The sequence below is a fragment of the Lacerta agilis genome, chromosome 1, assembly GCF_009819535.1.
Source record: "Lacerta agilis isolate rLacAgi1 chromosome 1, rLacAgi1.pri, whole genome shotgun sequence".
In the NCBI taxonomy this organism is placed as follows: Eukaryota; Metazoa; Chordata; class Lepidosauria; order Squamata; family Lacertidae; genus Lacerta; species Lacerta agilis.
Window position 1 is genome coordinate 54,969,141 of NC_046312.1, and position 21,865 is coordinate 54,991,005.

The window sequence follows — 21,865 nt, forward strand, 5'->3', positions numbered from 1 at the left end:
ACAGGGAACCAGGCACGGGGCCTTCTTGGTAGTCAATGAAATAAACAACTATCTGACGTTTAGAAGGCATCTGAAGGAAGCCTTGTTTAGGGACATTTTTAATGACTGGTGTTTTAATGTATTTTTAATCTTTTGTTGGAAGCCGCCCAGATTGGGGGGCAGGGGTATTAATAATAATAATAATAATAATAATAATAATAATAATAATTACTATTTATAATTTAGCTAAAAGATTTAATGATAATGAATCATTGTCTGTACCTGTATGTGGCAATTCCTTTTCACTCTCTTTTTACTCTGAGGAATGATTCTAGGTGGCTAATTAAATTTAACATGCATTTGCAAGGTATTTATTGTCACTGTCACAGCCAAGATCATATACAACCATCTCTGCTTCATGAATCTTTTAAAGCCTCTTGTCTGGGAAAGCAAATCTTTCTGCCATAGGACTCATTTTGCTGGACTCTGGAGTATTTATAAATACTTGTCCAGATCAAGTCAACATACGCCTTCAGTCAACCTCAATGGAAGACTAAAGTAACCCAGACTATAAAAAGAAAAGGCAAGAATAGGTGGGTTGGTTTTTTTCTCTAGCTGCAAGAAATTTGCCTTCACTGCCCCAGAGGATATAAACTAGCCTACATGTGTGAATCATGAGAGGAATCTTTGTAGTTCATTCCAACAGCTGTTATAATAATGTCTGAATCTGTTTTAAAGGCAACGAATGATACCAAATGGCAGCCTGATAAAGAGTAGACCCATTAAAATCAATGGACTGGAATAATTTAAATCCATTATAATTTCAGTGGGTCAGCTCTTGATTTAGTTAGACAATACCCTATGTTAGCAGTCTCCTCATAATTATTTAAGGCCCATCTTATCTAGCTTTACGGGCACTATCAGAATTTTAGGTGAAGTCAATTAAAATATTAGGTTAAGCATTATTATTAGGTTAAGACTGAACTCCATATGCATTGTCAAAGTAATAAATTCCATCTGGGGAAACAATAACCTCCAATCTAACATGCCATATTTCTCAAATTCTTTCCCCAAAGAAGTATGCATGGCTTCATCTTTAAGCAGACTTCAACCCAAGAAGACTTCAAAAATGTTTCTGTTTTGTTTAGAAATCTACTGATGTGCTATGCAAGCTTGCTACTATTTCTTGTGTTTGGCATTTTTCTAAATTGTTTTTAAATTATTGTTTGATCTTAACATATTTGTCAGCCATCTTGTGGACGGTTTTTATTTGTTCTGAAAGGCGAGTATACATTTATTAAATGAATTTTAAAAGTATAGAAAAGTTTAACAATGCAGAATTTTCTTTTTCTTCCTAGTACCCAAATGAGATATTTCCAAATCGTCTTCATGCTTGTTTACGCTTGAAATGAGACCAGGCATAATTCCATTTCTAGATGTTTTTGTAGGATATCTGTTTTCATTGCTCCCACCAGGATGGATCTCATTAATCAACATACTGTGATTATCAGTCTTCACAGTTAATCTCACCCATGGGGAGACCACAACTGTTACAATGATGACTGAATCAATACCACATTTTCACTATCACGCTCATGTTATGTAAATTAAATAATTTTCTTAGGATATATCAGTAGTTAAGGCTGCAATCCTGATTCATGCTGACTTCATAGGAGTCAGAATTACACCCTTCGTAAGAAATAATAATGATTGGGGCTGAATAGAACTTTTCTGAGATATACCTGTATAAATGGATTCATTTTTTTGCTCATTTTCACTTGGATGAATAATTTCAGATAGTGTCTCTTTTGCTAGATGAGTTTGTGGGGTATCTTCCTTCATTGGACCATTCAGGATATATGCCATGAGATGGTGGGCCTTGAGTGGATTCTCAACTTTCATCCCATCATCTGCTTTTATGGTAAAGTATTTTGTTAATTTAATATATGCAGAACCACTGTCTATTGTACGTGCATCTTGCAGTTCAATATGAATCCACTACACTGGTGGCACTCAAAGAAAAAGGGTGCTTTTAGGGGTCTGTTTATCTGTCACTAAGTCAAGATTCTCTGTTACCACTTTTAGTATAAGCACTTTTCAATAAAAAAATAACCAGTTCATATTTCAGTTAATTCATTTTAGTTAAATCCTTTGAAACCTCTTTTTAAAACTTAGGTGCCTCTGATGCAAAAGAACCTAAGTCCACCATTCTTAACACTGACTGAGCTAGCAGGACAGAGAAATGTGCATAGGAGCCTGCAGAAGGGATAGCGCCGTTTGGAGGTTGGGCCTCCATGGACTGGTGGTAATGCAATCCATTATTGGGAATGCTAGCAATCCATTATTAATGGAAGGTTTTGTCAGACTGTCATGATTATCTTAGTGCCCTAATACTGGAATACTAGGAATTTACTTTAAAGGGCAGTAAGTAATCCAAAATATATGTGAGATGCAGGTCTGTGAATGTAGCTGCCATGTAAGGGGCAGCTGAACTGGATCAGAACCATGACATAGGAGGGGCTGCTGCTTTCCTCCTGTGCAATTACCACAATAAAAATTGCTTCTCTTTCTGAAGCCATGTTTCACCCCAAATGGAGAAGCATCAGACCACAGTTCTAAGAAAGGCTGGACTTCTCGCTGAGACATAAAAGCCTTCCTATTCGTGGACGTAAAAGAGAAATAGAACTGAACATAGGAAGATTACATTAATATCCTGCAGGCAGTACCTGTCTGAGAAGATTCATTTTCATGAACCTTCTCACTTTGAGGAATAAGTGTTTCTAGGACACCAAGGATCGTTCTGTTTGTGGCAGAACCACTTCTCCGCCCAGGTTTTCCCACTGTTGATAACTGATCTTGATGTGATTCTTCATGTTCAGCACTTTCATTGAAGGCTAGAACTATTGTAGCAATGATAAATAATGCAGGAATCAGTAACTCAATATTTTGGATTTCCGTGTGTTTAGTAGATAGTGAGTGACTCAGAAGGTTCTGTGTGTGAACTCCAATGGAAACAAGCTTCCCCAATTGTTTCACCATAGGATGGAAGCCTTATTTATGCATGTAGACTTGCCACAGAAGTTAATAGAGAAGCCCCATTTGCCTGTCAGAACTCTCACCTCAACAAGGTACAATTTGAATCAGTATAGTTCAAACCTTCCATGGGGAAGAAGCTTGACTCAGTGGCAGACTGGGAAAGACTGTCTGAAACCTGGTAGAGCTGCTGCTAGTCAGTGTAGACTGTCCATCTTGAGCTAGATAGAGCAGTGGCGTGACTCAGTATAAGGCAGCTTCCTATGTTTGAGATGGTATGCTAATCACTAGTTAGTGCAAGAAGAGGTATAATTTTATCATTTTATATAATTTTTCTTTTTATGTGGAAATGGGTAGAATGACTAATGCACAAACCAATTAGGCCAAAATGCTTGGATGAAAATTCAGTCTTTTTACAGAATCAGCTACTTCCACTGAGTTCAGTAGGCTTACATCAGCTTAAATCCAGATTCTTCAATTTGTATACTGTAGCAATAAGTCTGGCAACCAATACAACTCAGCTTCTGCATTGCCACAACAGGGATAAAACACAGATAACTTCAGAATAACCGACTAGCAAAGTGGTCTTGATTTATACCTCTGTGTCCTCACACACGGCACATCCTTAATATTCAGTCAAACCACTGGCCCATCAAGCCCAGTACAGTCTACTTTTAGATATTTATATAGGTTTACTAGCAAATGGTATAAACATATATTTTATCTGTATGACATATTTGGTGTACGTTTGACACTGATAATAGATTATACCTATCTTTTTAAAAATGTAACTAAAAATAATGGTTCCAGTTACAGGTGGGTAGCCCTGTTGGTCTGCCATAGTCAAAACAAAATAGAAAATTCTTTCCAGTAGCACCTTAGAGACCAACTGAGTTTGTTCTTGGTATGAGCTTTCGTGTGCATGCACATGTGTGCATGTGTGCACACATGCACACGAAAGCTCATACCAAGAACAAACTCAGTTGGTCTCTAAGGTGCTACTGGAAAGAATTTTCTATTTTGTTTTAAAAATAATGGGAAAGAATGGCTGCGAAAAGCAAAATTCTCAACAGTTTGCAACTCACATCTCTAATATATGGAAGAATAAGTAAAGGACACTCATGACCCACCCACCCCCCACCCCCCGGTGACTAAAAGTTCTATTTTTAAGTAAGGTTAAACACCATTTGTCCAGAAACCTGGATCAGGAAATGAAAGCAAACAATCCAAATGAAAATCTAATTCTAAAGTTCACTATTGGTTCTGATACCTGTATGGTGGGAAGATTCTTCCTCCAGAGTTCTTTCTCTTTCACTTGATGGAACAAGCACTGGATGTGGTACATCTGAAGTTGTGGTTGTAGGTAATGTGTCTTCAGTTTCTAATCCAGAGAGAGCACCATCTAGTGGATTCTGAGTTGAGTCTTCCTGCTTGAAGAAATCATCACTGGAGGACCCAGCTGTTATGATGATGTTTTTGAATCAGTTGCAGAGTTATGCTTGCTGAACAACCATCCGGATTGTTCACTTTATCTCGTTAAACTAGACATGGCTTGCTTTTTCAATTATGTGCATAAGCGAAAGGAGGAGGAAAGTAGATAATTTTTTTGGAAAGTATTGTTGAATTCACAGCCACCCATTGTCATCACCTCGATTATCAGTAGTTGCTGATTTTCCAGACAGTGCCCCAGAGACCAGGAGGAATAGCGGAAAGGAGTGTAACAGTATTATAGGCAGAAAAGATGTGACTACAGCTTGCACCTTTAACTGATCTATCAAACGTCTTTGATAGATGCCAAGGCTCTTTACCATCTGAAATCACAGCACCATCTTAAGTCCATAAACTTTCTCTTTCTTGTCTTCTTTATCTTCTTCCTTTTTCTTTGAAATTGTACTTTTTGGAATATGTTTAGACATTTGTTCCAGGCACTAAGGCCAAATGCTGCGATAGATGATGTTGGTTCACACATTCAGCTTGGGAAAAAAATATTTTGGCTGGCATTCTGAGCCAGATGTAGTTCAGCCGTTTCAGCATAGCCTTATACAGTTCTAAAGGTGCTGCTGTTTAAATCCAAGGAAACTGTCAGAAGCTTCTTGAAGTACCACCACCACACCACCAGATTTTTCCTTCAGAGTCAAACCTTTTCCTAGCATTCAGAAGGAAGCATAATGTGTTGAACATTATGGTGACTGCCTGAGATCAGCCTAAGAGAACATGCTTTAGATTTTGAGAATTAACACCAAGCCCACAGAAAGCCCTATGGAATAGGAAAGCAAAGTAGACCCCATCTGCCAGAGAAAATGCTAATAAACCAAAATTGCAATGCAAGTTGTGTATGTGTTTGTATAAGTGCCATTTATTCATCTTTCATCCCATAATATTGCAATCGTCCTCTAATGTTGGCAAATCTATGCTCTTGGGTTCAAAAGATATCTGTTTCATGTGTCTGTATAGCAGTTTAAATAGCTTTTTCTTTAAAACAAAGCGAAGCTTCACAAAATGAGCTCATGTTAGCTCCCAGCTTTCGAAATAAGGAACTGATCTGAGCCAATTTTGTGAAGTCTACAAGCACTGGCTACTTGAAAAATACAGTGGCAACTTGATTGGGTATGGGCCAATCTCATCATGTTTCTATACCTACTTTTATTGGCTGAGTGTCTGATCTATGTGTACTTTAGCACTGCCAAGCTCCCTTTGTGTAGCACTGAATTGAGGCCAACGTGGTTACATACGACAGCACTTTCAAAAATACTGCTTTAAGATATGGTTAGACAGGGATGACACGTTGGTTTGGAACTTCTGCAAATTTCAGGGAACTTTGGAGTCTAAAATAAATTCAGATTTGGGATTTGTGACTCACTCTTGCTCAGCCAAAGCCAAATAACACGTGAGCTTTTGGTTTCATGGTTTTGTTAAGATTTAACCGAACACATCTGGGGGGGGGGGAAATTCCTTCAAATGTGACTCTGCTTTCTTTTTTTAAAGTAATCACAGCATATTATCTACAGATGTAGTAGCAGATATACTACAGATGTAGCACTGCACCGTGATTCTAGTTATTAACTAACTTCTAGACTTTGATACTGTGAGAGTTGATGCTGACATGAAAGAGGTGGTGTCAAGATCATGCTTTAGTAGTCATACCAGTAGCTGTTGAATAATGTTCATCATCACCTAGAGGAACATTTCGGGGTAGCACATCCTCCCTTGTGCCATTTGTAGAATATCTGACTTCACTGTCTTTTTCAGAGTGTACACCATGCAGAAATGAATCATGGGCCGAGTCATCATGCTTGACATCTTTGGTGGGGACCACAGCTGTTGTGACAATAGTTGAATTGATATTTATTTGGCTATATTCCACACTACCACCAACCAATTAACATTGGTCTTATTTCATGGGTATAACACAGGGGTCCCCAAACTAAGGCCCAGGGGCCGGATGTGGCCCAATCGCCTTCTAAATGTGGCCCGCGGATGGTCTGGGAATCAGCGTGTATTTACATGAGTAGAATGTGTCTTTTTATTTAAAATGCATCTCTGGGTTATTTGTAGGGCCTGCCTGGTGTTTTTACATGAGTAGAATGTGTGTTTTTATTTAAAATGCATCTCTGGGTTATTTGTGGGGCATATAAATTTGTTCATATTTATTTTAAAAATATATATTCTGGGCCCCCACAAGGTCTGAAAAAGTTTGCTGACCCCTGGTATAACACATGGGTATAACATAAGCCATCTATATTATACAGTTATTTTTAATGCACAGCTCACATATCCATGTCATTTCGTCTTTAGCATCAAGTGGATACTGACAGGTGTGAGAGAGCCCTCTGAAATTCACCATCGCAGGCACAACAATTTGAAATCAAACCCAATACTTTACAATGGACAGTTCACACATGTCCATTGAATGCCATGTCCATTGAATGCCATCAAATACTGAATAAATAAACATCCATGAATCAGTTATGTCCTCTTTACATTGCAAATGTTCACTCTGGCTGAAAATTGCTGCAACAGTAGTAGATCTGCAAGCAAAATCCATGATATGGGACAGAAAATTTCCCCAAACCTGAATTTTTCTAGTTTCTGTTTCAGAAGTGGTAATGAATGGCTGCCAATTGCTAATGTAATATTGGGAAAGTTTGGAAGTTTCAACAGTTTTGTTCTGTTTACATAATCACAAGTAAAATAAATATGCTAGGTTAGATAACCATGTAGGTCATCAGAAAGTTTTCTGATGCAAACACTTCTGGAAAACCCACATCAATGGGCAAATGTCAGGATCATTGCCCACAAATGTCTTGGGAAAATAGAATTTTGGAAACTTAACATTTTACTTTTGTTTTTAGATGATGATTTCATCAGAGTGGCAGAGACAAATTCTGCATTTATTTTAAGTACAGGTGGGCAATTGCACAATAGTGCCACTAGTTTTGTACTACTGCTGAAGAAAATTGCAATCATGACCACTGATGAGTTTCAGAGATCATTACAAAAATCCAAACTCAACCCTTCTGTTACCATCAAGTGCTATGCATACTAACCTTTCCACTTATAACCAAAGGTTGCCATTAAAACAAAAACTGGGATTGGTTCTGTGCTTTGAACAGCAACTTGATACAGAAAAGTAAGGGTACTTCCACACTGTCGTTGTTCCTGGGTGCTGCTCAGTCATGTACCAACAAACTCAGCTTATACAATTAAAGCAGGTCTGGCACTCTTGTGCAACAAATCTGCTTCTCCTAAAAATCAGACTTAAATGCGATGGAAAGTGTGAAAAGTGTGGGATAACAATGGCTTTATTAAATAAAAATAGTAAGTAAGTAATGCTGTTACTAAAGGCACAAAAATATAAGTTTCCAACTACTGTATAAAATTATGTTGGAAAACAGTAAAATAAAGTTTTTATCCACATAATTTTTTCCCTTTGAAATGCACTCTTTGACTTATGATTTGCTTTGCTTCACTATGGAAGAACTATAGCAAAATTCATACAATGCAGTGAGATCCACTACACTTCTGATAGATACAAATGACTACAAACTGCTTGACCGATTTCACTAAATTGCATTTTCCACAATTAAGAGAAAGAATAATCCAGGAAGATATGCACAACATATGTTAATTTAACATATAACTTGATGCTTGTTGCTAAACCCAAAGAATAGCTTCTACCACCACCACAAACCAACCACCACCTCACCATAGCAAAATAAATCTGACCTCAAAGACCACCTATGCACAAATAACATGAATGACAAACGTCGCGAGCCTAGAGATTAAATGTATTGATAGGAATGGTACCTTTCCAAATACAACTGAAGGCACCAGCACACTTTGCAATGTCCCCATCATAGAGATAATCCAATGCAAAAGAAACCAAAGTAGTTTAAGGATGTTTACCAAGGAAAGCGTAGTTTCATAATATGCACTCCAATGTGAAGAGGTAAATGAACTCAAACATAAAAATGAGACTTGTTTGTAAGTATGCACCCGAGTTTCCATTTCCAGACTAAGCCAATAGGATTGTACCATTATCAGATGCAAACACGAAGTCCTGCTCCCAGTTTAGGATATGCATAGAAGCAATGGCAGAGTAAAATAATACATGGTACTCAATTAAACCTTCTTTGCTTTGTGTTGTCTATTAAGCAGTAATCTTCCACTATATCCAGAATTGCATTATAACATTATAAATTAATTTTGGATTCGATGCTGTTGTATTTCTGAATTATGTATGGTGCAAACTATTCCTTATAGATTATCATTTATTACTTCTAGAGTGCTTAATATGTACACATACACCCAAATCCCATCGTTTACTGAGACACACCTAATGACTTTCATTATAGCGCAGTGCATACATTACAGGAATTCATGCTTACTGGTTTTTGATGGCCGAGGTTCGTTATCACCACTGCTGTTCCATTCAAGAACTGTTTCAGGATTTAAGTGCCCAGACCCTTCTCCATTGTGATCATCATCATCATCACCACCATCATCATCATCATCGCCACCATCATCATCATCATCATCATGTTCTTCAGAACTCTTATCTAGTGATTTGATTATGTAAACCTACAGTAAGCTTTTAATATCATTATCCATTTCCCAATCACCAAAGTAAGTATTATCCATCCTTATCCTTTTCTTCCTTATTTGTGGTAGTGTTTTCAGAGCTCCTCGTTAGAGATGAATAATGAGTAAGAGATTAATAATGCGTAATAGATTTCTTCAGTGGAAATAAAACAACCAATGGTGGCGGTGCAACAATGTACAGTGGGCATCAAATCAGTGAGAGTGTCTGTGACGCAGTGCATGACAAGAATATGGTTGAATTGGTTACAGTTGCCTTGTATCACTGTAATACCACACAAGGCATTGTGAGTTATATAATAAAGAGAAGAGAGAGCATTTACAAGGTGCTCAATACACCAGGATTGGTGTATTGGGAGGCACTGCAAGATCCTTTGGATCTCACTAGAGAAAAAGTTGGAGATCTGAATACGGGTGATTTGACAAGAATCTCAGTGGAAATGCTATATTCTTACTCAGGCATAGGCAAACTCTGTCCCTCCAGATATTTTGAGACTACAATTCCCATCACCCCTGACCTCTGGTCCTGTCAGCTAGAGATGATGGGAATTGTAGTTCTAAAACATCTGGAGGGCTGAAGTTTGCCTATGCCTGTTCTTACTGTATAATTTGCTACCATAAGAGAAGAGACAGTTTCACAGAAGTTAGAAACAGCACAAGAGAATTTTCAGTTTATGCATCCCACTGTCAGCACAAATAATGGAGCTGGCATTAAGAACAACCAATGGATAAGAAGAAATAAAGTTATTCACGAAGCAACCCAATATTAGGATGCTTTGAGGAGCTATTAAAAGAGCAGGGGATCTCAGCAATACATACATGTAGCAATAGAGGATACATATTCAGTCCAAATGAATATTCATGCATATTCAGTCCGAACTACATATTCAGTTCCAAAGATTTCTGACTAAGTGGGGCTTTATTGAATAGAAAAATCCTTACAGAATTAGGGGCTGTTTTCTACAGTCAACACACTACTTCTGATGTTACCATTAAGTTTGTATTCTAGACAATTATAAAACGATTGTTAGCAGTTAATTTTTTTACCCCAAGTTCCTTCAATGGAATGGTGCACCTCCTTAAAATCAATACTGGTGGACATTTCCTCATGTGAGTTGTGATGAGGGCTGACAGCTGTTCAGACAACAGAGGAACGAGTTATGATATTTTTTATTTGTTAAGCCAACATTTCCCAGCTAAGCTACTATCCATCAACACCTTCCTGAATAAACAACTTGCCTGCCAACAATAAGATTAATAAAAGGAAGGGAGAAAGGGGCTTAACAGTTAGGTGTTTGGTGCTTAATTCAAGAATGAGGTGTCTGTTCCTATAGTTCTTGCATTGACTTCCCACAGGAATTGAAAACCTTGTAGTATTTATCAAAATCGGAAGAGTTTATTTATACACTAGAGAGAAGTTAGCTTAGGGCATGGAAAAAGAGCAGGACGTTGATAAAATAAAGCCAAATACAATATTAACCAATAAGGAAGCAAAATAAAGTGGAGGAAAAATTAAGTGAGGGTATTGGATCCCTTTATTTAAATTGTGGTGCATCTATAAGCCATTTTAGTGAATCCCAAAGTCCTTACTCACATCCACCCACCAAAGTTTTACCCTATGTATTTTTGAGCTTACAATGGGTGGAATCCAACCAGGGCACTTACGCTAACAGGAGGCTTTTGATTCAGCAGGTGCCTCTGCTAATGGACAGGGAGGGCAAAAGATTTTTCCCAATTCACTCTTCATCCTGCAATCCACCCCCACAATAGCTTATACTGTGTTTTGGAAGGTACCCCAAGTTTCTGGAGCTGCTTTTCAGGGGCACTGTGGAAGGGGTCAGCATACATTTCCTCCTCTCAACCGCTGGATCAAAAGCCCTTCCGTGAGCTCAGGGAAGGGTAAGAACAAGGATTCCTTTCTGTATGTGTGCATGCATGCAAAGGGTTGCCCTTTTAAAACACCTTATTGACTATATTATTATTTTTCTGATTTTAGAGTTGGTTCTGTTTAAACCTTGTACAAGAGAAAAATAGGACAAAGTGTCAGACCAAAAAGTACTGCTCACAAAGCTGTCCTCAAAAGATCACTAAGAGAACTGGATCCCATAAAGTCATTTGCCCATTTTCTGTCTCTCTTGTTTCCCATTGCTAATTGGCCACCCAAGTAAGCTGCTATTTTTTTATTCTGTTTGCAACTTTGATTAGTTTAAAGAGAAATGTCAAGCTGAGTGTGTCAAGACTCCTTAAATAGGGAGAAGTAAATACAAGGCTTATGTGTTTTGTATAGGCTACAGAATAGATCAGTTATAATGACTGTTTTCTGGTCCATGGTAATGCCAGAACTGTTCTAATAACGCTTGACTATGGTTTAGTGCTACATTCCACGAGCAAGAAAGAGCTACAGAGAGCCTTGCACTTTCCTTCTGCCCTTTCTGATCACAGGGGAGAATATTTATTTCATTTCTGAAAACCTGGCTTGCCATTAGTAGGAACCAGGGACAGTGGTTTAAGAGAAACTGTGGTTATTTAAACAAGCTGGTCATAACTCAAGGTTTGAAGTTGGCTTGTTCAGAAATTGATTCAGAGTTTGGTTTACACCAATCTCTGGTTCATATGTTATCAGTTAGATTCTTTGAACTTGGGACTAAAGCTCCAGAAGCCTTCTCCCTGCAACATGGAAGGAGAGCAGAAACAAGCATGCCCAAGACTCACAGAAGCTTCCTCACTTGTGCATGGTTTGTGCGACTAAACCATGGCTTTCATTATGTGCAATGCAGTGAATATGAAATTATCTAGGTTATACCAGGCTACAGTATAATACCTGGCTAATGTATCACAGTGTAATACAATTATGAAGAGTAATGAAGAAAGCCAAAACAATGTCTTTCTGGATTCAGTATATGACTGGCAACTTCCAGTGGTGAATGTTTTGCACAAGATAATGATTTCGTGTCAACGGGCTTTTGTGGACAGTTCTCAGGAAAAATATAGCTATGAAGTTTTAATTGGTGCCTAAAGAGGAGGAAGTGGAAAGGAGAAAGCCATGACTAAATATAATTATTGAAAATAATGACAAAGCAAAGTGACGCGAGTACAATGCAAGACTATGGAACTAGTTCCTCTTCTATGGCTACATGGGGAAGATACCTGATAAAGCTAGTTTACACAGCAAAGATTTTACCCCTAATTCTTATTTTCACACTAAACTTTTATGGATTATTGCGTATTTCTAAACAGAGGCACATATGTGAAGCTGAGGCCAGGGCCATCTTAAAGGGATCAGCTGCCCTGGTGCGACAATCCCTCGGCGCCCCCGGGAGGGGGGGTGGGCGAGCGGGAGATGAGGGGCATGGCGCTGCAAGCCAGCCGCCCTCCGGAGCCCCAGCTGGAGCGCTGGGAAGGGCGCGCAAAGCCCCGCGCCGCTCCAGCGCCATGCCCCTCATCCCCCGAGGGGTGGCCAGCGCGGGAGGGAGGTGGGCAAGTGGGGGATGAGGGGCGTGGCGCTGGAGCGGCATGGGGCTTTGCGCGCCCTTCCCAGCACTCCAGCTGGGGCTCCGGAGGGCAGCCGGCTTGCAGCTTGCCTGCCGGCGCGCGAGCACCCGCCCGCCCACCCGCCCATAGGGGCGGGCGCTGGTTGGGGAGGGGGCGCCTGGTCTGCCGGCGGGCTCGTGGTGGCGCCCCTGGGGAGCCTGGCGCCCTGGTGCACCTGGCCACCCAGCCCCTATGATGAGATGGCCCTGGCTGAGGCATTTAATACCTTCTTGGTCAAAGGGAACTGTTGTATTGTGCTACAACCAGGTAACAACAATGAAGCTGCTAGGTCAATCCACATGACCACTTCCAGCATAGTGATTGCTGTGCACTTACACTGGCAGTCCTCCTGTGGCTACATGCAGTACAGTATGCTGATTTGTGCTTCCGCATGATGGTACATGTGGTTGGGGAAAAGAGGACCTGTGGTCAACTTGTGCACTGTTCTATATGCCACTGGCCACCACATGACTGCATCCGTTCATATTGCCAGTGCTCAAGCACAACAGTCACTGTGCTGGAGGCAGCTGCAATGCTGGTTTCAGTCACAGCAGGCAAAAGAAGACTTGCAGCAACTTCTCATCGAGAAGACAAGTTTCTTGCCCAAGCATTTTTAAGAGTAGGGGGGTGGCAAACTGACTAGCAGAACATTGTAAGGCATTACCCCTTCCTGGAAGTGTGTTGTGCACTTCTTTGTGTTCTCCGACTGCCACCAAAACGGGAATTCTTCAGGAAGCCTGTCGAACTTGAGTAGAGTTTTCAGGGCGCTTCCCATTATTTGACACTTCACAGCAGCTGTAATGATGGCAGAGTAACTAACGGTTGGATATATGCCTGTGGCAGATTTAACTCCATTAATTGTCTTCCATCACATCACCAGGACTTCCTCTTAACGGAGAATGAAGGATAACGTCCTGTGTTCTTGAATGGCGGTTAATGTTGGTTTTGTTGTTTGTTTATACAACACAGGCAAATAGTCCTCAGCTTGGCCATAATCCAAAATAAGGGAAATGTATAAAGGGGCACCAACAGAGAGAAAAGAAGCCACAATAACACACTAAATGGTATGAACAATGTGACTGCAATTAAAGGTGTGAAGGCCTGAGTGTACGGTGGGAGAATAAGCAAGTATGAGTAAGCTTCAGAAAATATCTACAAGGCCATTTTCCCAGTAAAAAGAATTATGCTTACTGATACTAGGAGAAAGCTGAGTTTTTTCTGCCATACTTATCCCTTCGAGTCCAGGGGTTTGTATTCTTCTGTTGGATCTTCTTGCTTCTCATGTGAGTCTAAATCTGTGTCATGATGAAGTTAAAGGGTTGTAAAGATTTCATTTCTATCCACAACACGTTTGAATATTTAACCGTAACTGGAAAAGCAAAACTGGAATTTAGGCTCTTGTGCTAGAACACAGCTGGACCCATCATGGGATCATCCCTCTTCTGCTATGAGGATGGTTTAAGCAGTTACTTGCTTAACATTTTCCATCGTTATGTTACTTCTGTTCCAGTGCTGAGTCTTGGTCTTTTCCTTGGGACAGTGCGAGAAAGAGAATAGCGCTATCATTTCCTCATCCATTCATTTACATCACTCTGTGAGATGAGGAGATGTAAACTTGATGGAGAGAATTCTCAATGATAAGAGGGAAAGCAGCAGCAATCCAAAGGGGGGAAAGCCTTGGTGAAGAGGAAGAGATCAATGAGAAGAAAGGAAATCTCACTGGTGAGAAGACAAACCAAGCGGTATCTTTCCATTTCAGCAAAATGGAAAATGTGAGAGTGAATACAGCAAAGATGTTCATGCTGGAAATTCTTTCATGTATTTTTTTCCCAAATGACAGCTTGTTGCTTTCATGTTTATTCTAAGAATGGCAATTCTTAGTTTTCAGCTTTGAGTTCCCAAAACATGTGCAAGGAATGGCATTTATTCTTCACCCAGAGTGTAAAACTGCCCGTTTTCTTAGGATGATTTCCAGTACAGCGACATTCATTATCATGTGGCAATCTGTAATTACTATTAGGTCCACAGAATCCAGAAAAAATTGCAAGGGGTATTGCAGGCAATATAGCCCAGCTCACTGCTCAATGCAGGCTGCAACCATGGCATCCATGAGAGATGGCCATCCAGCCTCTTCTTAAATGAAGCATGGAACTAGACTTCAGATGGGTTCGTTCCACCAAGAAGCAACACAAGCATAGCTGGATTATCAGTAAACTGAAGCCTCTTCCCAAACTTAAGGTTTCATCTAATCAAAGTTTAGTGTACAGAAATGTATGGTATAAATACATACTAAGCATACAACAGAATGTATTCAGTGCTTGGTTAGGATGCAATTCAGTTGACAAAATAGAAATCTTAGGGAGGACAAATTATATCACAAACACAAAGACCCCCAGAAACAACAGGGGTGCATCAAGAAGATGAAGCAGCTAAGAAGAAGACCCCCAACCCCTGGTTGCACTAGTGCACAGATCAACAGGCTCAGGGTGACCTTTGATCTAGTTATAGAGCAGAACTGCAGAGAAAAGACCACTGTTTTATTCAGCCTCAAAATTCAGAATAGCTTAAAACAATTAATTTATTTTACAGATGTTGTCCTGGTGATAATGTGCAACATGGACAACTGTAACAAGAGACCAAACAAACAAACAAACAATTATAGATCAAATAGCTGCAGCAATTTTAAAGTACCATTAATTATATATTTATAAAATCAATAAGTTGGTGTGGTTCGGGCTAGTGGACTAATTAGATTAGTGCTAAGTGGTTTTGTTGGCTGGCTCTTTAATATGCCTTATATCAGCTTGCCCTTTTCATGAACTTATATAGTTTGGGAGTATCTAGTTTATAAACCTGCCATCATTTCTCAAAAAGCTGGTTTGAATCTCCAGTCGCTATAATTCCTTAGACCACCCTTGAAGCAAGAAAGCTGAGATCAAGATTAGAAACGCACACACATTCACAAGTTTCTGCTCCACTGCCAATCCCACAAATCTACTGTTGCAAGTTAGAAAGACAAGTAAGCAGCAGACCCACAACTATTATCTGTGAGAAGAAAGAGCTGTGGTGTGAATTGCACAAGATTTTCCAGTTAAGGCAACTGTACAAGTGATGTGCATAACTGGTTCAAATCTGTACTGCTGTCTACGTTTTGATGAGAAAATTTAAATCGTGCAGTTACAAATGACAATACACATGCAGTGTAAAGCTGGTGATTCAAACACACTGCTTTTGTAGGTATTGGTCTCAAATTCTTGCTGTCCCAGCATGCAGGACGTATTTCACACATCCCTGATACCAATCTCCCTTCCAACACCTTTATTCCCTGCCCCTGCATCAGCTGTTAGTGAAGCCTTTCTCCATGTTATGCATTGCTACATGAAGGGAAGTCACCACCATCAGTGCAAATTGTACATTTTACTCAACATCAGGAGTTACCTTGCACTCAGGGGAATTAACATTATTTTAAGAAGCAGGAAATAACTAGTAACACTACTGTGCAAGACCATTAAAATACATTTTTATAGCTAGCATTTCCTTCTTGCTCGCTATTTCCTCAAGAAGCCCCAAAGTAAACCTAAATAGATTTATCTAGAAAGTCGCAATGTCAACCACATCGTTCAGCAGCTAAAAAGTACATTTCAGTGAAAGATCCAAAGAAGCCAATTAAATGGCAGTGCTGGCCAACTTGCATGTATTGAGAGGACCATACAAATAAAGGAAAATGATGCCTTAATAATAGTTCATGTGAAAAGTGGTGATCCAGAGAGATATCAAAATCATCTGGGCTCTGGTCAGAGAATTCATTCTCTCTCTCTCTCTCTCTCTCTCTCTCTCTCTCCCTCTCTCTCTCTCTCTCTCCCTCTCTCTCACACACACACACACACATTTCACGGGACACAAAATTAAGTGCATACAAAAAACACCAAGATGAAAGCAACATTTTAAACTCCTATCAGGAAAACCTGGATGACAGAATCTCAAACTGAGGCTTCTCTCCATCCCTGAGAAATGATAATGACAAGATGAATCTAGACTTCTTGTAATTCAAACAAACAGCCATAGAACTACCCTTGAGAATTTCAATGAATATTTTTTAGTTTTTCTATATTGTCCAACAGAGAAAAAAAGGGATCCTCAAGCACCATTCTGTCATCTTTTTCAATGCGCTGTCGAAGCTGGATATGCAGTATGGCCTCAATTAACTGAAAACCACATAGGCATGCAGTATGTGTCAAAAGGGAAAATGCCTTTCACAAATGGAAGACAGCTTTCTAAAGAGCCTAAGTTGCATATTTCCAGAAGAGTCCTGGACATCTGACTCAATAGCATACTGGAAATATGAATGCAATAATTTAATTAATCACAATTTTAAACACAGACTGTAGAGGCTAGATTTGGAAAACTTGTACATTCTCCATAGCATTGCTCCATGGAGTGGGTATCAGGCCCATGCACAGTCCACCACTACAAGTAGAATTTATTTGTGATCAGCATACATACAGTAACCATGAGATCAGCCCTTCCCTTTTCTGAGGGAGACATATCATGCCTCTGGACCAATCAGACATGTCGCACTAGGGACGAAGAACAACACCGATCATTTGCTCACCACTGCAACGATGTACACAACTACACAACATAAGGATTGTGCAAACTAATCCTTATTCAATCTTATTTCTACCACACATCAGATTTCCCTTCTTGTCTCTTCCAGAAGCACAGGAAAGTTTACATAAAATGTACCATTGTTACACTTACTAGGACTTTGGGGGTGCTGGTCTTTAGAATGTCCTCCTTCATGGTGGCCATCAAATGTATTTGGAACATCAGTTGCATCTTCATCCTTCTCCGCAAAAGGCTCTTTTGAGGTAAAAGTACCATCATCTGTGTAATAATAGATAAATGAGTTGCATAATGGATAAATGAGTGACCTGCCACCCATACTGTTTTCATTATGAATTCTTCGAACAAGTTTGTTCATTGTTTCATTATATTACAGGAGCAATACTCTAGTTTCTGCTATAATAGACTAACAAGGGCACTATTCTAGAATTTATCGGCACTATGTTAGATGAATCATCTACAATATTCTTTTGTTTATGGCAGAAGGAAATTATCCTTATTGATAGTTGCTACTTTTTCACATTATGACTTAAACAGTAAATCCCAGCGGTACCTGCATGATGAGGATAACGTGATGAGATACCCGGACTGATAATATTGGGATCTGTTGTTGATCTGTCATTTGCAGAACCACTGCCACCGATATTTTCATCTTCAGAAATAGGTGTCCGTTCTGTGAATCTTTCTCCCTCAATATAGCGTGATCCATCAGCATTGTATATTTCTGTCGGAAAGAGGAAGTAAGGAATTAAACATAGTTGAACAGAGGAACATTTCCAGCAAGATAGTACTACAACAGGACAGCTATCTCCCATGTGGTAACTTACCATGGAACCTGTGCCTTCAACTACCGGTACTTAGAGCCAAGTTCAAACCTTGTTTTAAGCAGCAGTGAGTGTCACACTTACATACTCCCATATGTTCTACGAAGAGGCAACCAGTGTTTATTGTTACATCAGAATCAGGAACTCTGATTATTATTTTTTTATTAAAGATTTTCGAAGGTAGTACAATGTCTCTCTCAAGCTTTTCCATATAACATTTTTTTTAAGTCAGTGTTGGTGAGACATTAGAAAAGAAAGGGGGGAAGAAGTGGGTGGGACGGGGAGGTAGGTGGGGTGGGGTGACTGTGTTTCTTTTTTACTTGATATGAGTAGTGTTTGGTGTCAGCATTGTTTATGTAGGTTCTCTGTTGTTTGCTTGTGCTCGTTTGGTGGTGAGAGAGGTCGGAGTTGGCTTGGGATGTGGTTGTTTGGTTGTGGTTGGCTGTGGTGATCTTCGGTTACTAAACTATGGTTTTTGAAACAAGCCAGGATGGTAAACTATGAATTGATTCTGGGTTTTTTTTTAAAAACAACAACAACAACAACAACAACAACTTAAGTTTAGACTAACCATAGTTTATCCTTCTTAGACTTAATGATAAACTGCAGTTAATTAAAAAGAAGGAATGGGTGTTTCCAATCTCCTCATGGACATGATACAGTAGTTAGATGCACATTGTACAAGTCATCTCTTCTTCATAAAACCTTGCCATTTTGTGGTTATCGTGCACTTAAGGCACTCTGCCCTGTAGGAACTTTTTTGTACTCTGAATTGTGGCATGCACTGTCTAGGCAATGGCATTTGTTGCCTTCATTTTCCAGTTGTTCTGTGCTTTGGTACAACTTGAAACTATTTCTTTCTAATCTTCAGTGCTTTTGATAGACAGTTTTGATAGTTATTTAGATATATTAAAACAATTATTGTGTCTCGTGAATATTACATTCAAGGATTGTCTGCCACCTGTAACAATTAACCTCATTGTATCATTGACGGGATAACCAGTATATTTGATAAACTATCCAATACAGTGACTTATTCAAGTCTGACAATGTGTTCTAGATTCAACCAAGGCAGGCACTGCATGTTAAAATAAACATCCATCAAGGAAGAAGATGCACAAATGCTTCTTGTAATGTACCAAAAAGAACATGGAGATTAATGCTTGTGCTTCAAAGGCTCTAAGCCAAGAAATAGTCAGTGGGAGAGAAGTTAGAGGGCAGAAACACCTATACACACAAAATTTTGCTGCAGGGTCTCACTAATTTAATTTGATAATAATATGGCTGATGTTTAGTCACCTCCAAATGATCTTATAAGGCCTAATTCTAGCAGATAAATGGAAAACAAATAGTTTTAAAAATCAGGCAGGTGATTATACCATGAAGTTGTACTAGATTATACTAAATACCTACACAAAAGCTCATACCAAGAACAGAATTACTGTAGTTGGTCTCTAAGGTGCTACTGGAGGGGGGGGGAATTATTTTTTATTTTGTTTTGACTATGGCAGACCAACATAGCTATCTACCTGTACCTATAGTAGGTTATTATATTCTACAATGTATACAAAACTTTATACACATTTTCTGAATAGGCTTTCTTATGGCACATTAAAGGTTTGCAAACGTTTGTTTTGGAGCCTGCAAAATATAGGTCATCACAAAATGTATGAAATTCAGTTCTTACCTATTTTGCTATCTTCATCAGGCCAAATGGAGTATAACTTTACCACGGGGTCACAAACTATGTCCCTTGATTCTACAAAGGGGAGAGCAAAATATTACCTGGTTAATTTTGTAAGAAGCAACAAAGGAGATCAGAACTGACACTAAATCGGTGGCTATGCATCATATTTCAGCTGAGAACTCAACCATCCCATGGACAAAAGTAAGTCTTCCACACCTGTAGGTTTAGGGTCTTGAATTTGGTATTGACATAAATACTACATTCATTCATTCATTCATTCATTCATTCACTTATTAAATTTATATCCCACTTTTCCTCCCACAGAAGCTGACAAACAAGTAATAAAACGTATTTAAAACAATGCCAATACAAATGCAGATTGTAATCATGTTGAGTGTGAGTTTCTGTTAAAAAACAGAAGCTGAGATGCATAATTAGAATGCAAAGCAGATTAATCCTTTACAACTTGACAGCAGTACAAAATTTGCATGGCCTGTATCTGTATCTGTTTGTGTGTATCGGAAGCATCATCTCCTTCCTAACTGCCCCCCACACTCAAGAATGTTGTAGTTAGACCTTTCCTGGTTTTTAAGCCAGCATCATACGGAAATTTAATTTTTTTTTGGGGGGGGGGGCGGAGGCAGAGGACTCTCACTGTTCAACCACATGTCAGCTTCTTAGGACATATCAGCTCCATCTGGACCGCAATGCAAATATTTATTTCTCAGGACACTCTGAGATCCTGTCCCAGTTGCCTAAATCCACCACACTTTATTAGCCAAATGCGATATGATGGAGACAGCTGTACACTGAGGCCTCAGCCATTTATTGAGGTTTGCCACAGTGATATATTAAGCAGTGGGGAGGGTCCAATTTTTAGAGCAATTTTTGTGGAGAAGTACACCAAATGCATGAGGAGGCCTCTACATTCCTGATCTGCATACTGTTTTTTTTTTCTTTTTTCTTTTTGTTTTGCCTGCTGGAAATTGCAGAAAAAAGTGGGAAGGGTTGGGCCGCAATATATGATGACTGGTTCAATATGTTCAACTTAGTCTGTTAGCAGTTATGCAGGCTTGCAAAAAAAAAATCTGTTTTTTAGCATATGTCTCCTGCATATTCTGCTTCGTAAGATATAACATTTATTTCAACAAACTGAGACATAGCATGTGTGGCATCAAAATATCTCTATTAGGAAGCATGTGAACAAACCCAAGCATACCTGATGAATTGAAGCAATATGTATCATATTTGTCAGATATATTTGACGTAAGTACGTATATCCCAGTGTGGTTTGCTGCGCAGAGCGTATAAGGGGTGTGTCGAGGAACTACAATTTTTTCTTCTATATAACCGTATCTAGGAAAAAGAGGCATAAACATATTGATGCATCTAGGTATATAACCAATGTACACAGAATTGTATACTACCACAAAGCATCTGTGAAGGAACCACATCAACCATATTGAAGGAGCGTCTCTCCCCCCATCATTCAGCCCATTCAGACACTGAAATCTAGGTCTGAGGGCCTTCTGGCAGTTCCCTCACTGCGAGAAATGAAACTACAGGGAAACAGGTAGAGGGGTTTCTCGGTAGTGGTGCCCGCCCTGTGGAACACCCTCCCGTCAGATGTCAAGGAAATAAACAGCTATCTGATGTTTAGAAGACATCTAAAGACAGCCCTGTATGAGGAAGTTTTCAATGCTTGATGCTTTACTTTGGTTTTATAATTTGTTGGAAGGCGCTCAGAGTGGCTGGGCCAACTTGGTCAGATGGGCAGCATATAAATATTACTACTACTACTACTACTGTAGATTGACTCTGATTCTGTCCACATAATTGGTTCCTCTCTCTCTCTCTCTCTCTCTCTCTCTCTCTCTCTCTCTCTCTCTCTCTCTGTGTGTGTGTGTGTATCTTTCAAGCCATGATCCATCCTGCACTCTACCAGATCTTTTAAAACAAATTAAAGAACAAATATGGCACTATAGTACTGCAGTGGATTCAACCATTTGGGGAAATGCTTTGGAAGGTCCAAGTTAGAGTCCCAGAAACTCTGCTCTTCTAGAGAGAGCCAGTGTAGCAGTGGATG

General features: G+C 39.5%; 1 protein-coding gene across 1 annotated transcript in view; it reads right to left on the bottom strand.

Moving 5' to 3' along the window:
- CD44 (CD44 molecule (Indian blood group)) overlaps nucleotides 1-21,865 on the bottom strand; it is a 66,796-nt gene that overhangs the window by 11,488 nt on the left and 33,443 nt on the right. The window contains 6 exon segments of the mRNA XM_033149829.1: nucleotides 4,283-4,471; nucleotides 6,157-6,330; nucleotides 17,404-17,529; nucleotides 17,822-17,992; nucleotides 19,780-19,851; nucleotides 20,999-21,135. Of these exon segments, the coding sequence (XP_033005720.1) occupies nucleotides 4,283-4,471; nucleotides 6,157-6,330; nucleotides 17,404-17,529; nucleotides 17,822-17,992; nucleotides 19,780-19,851; nucleotides 20,999-21,135 (869 nt within the window).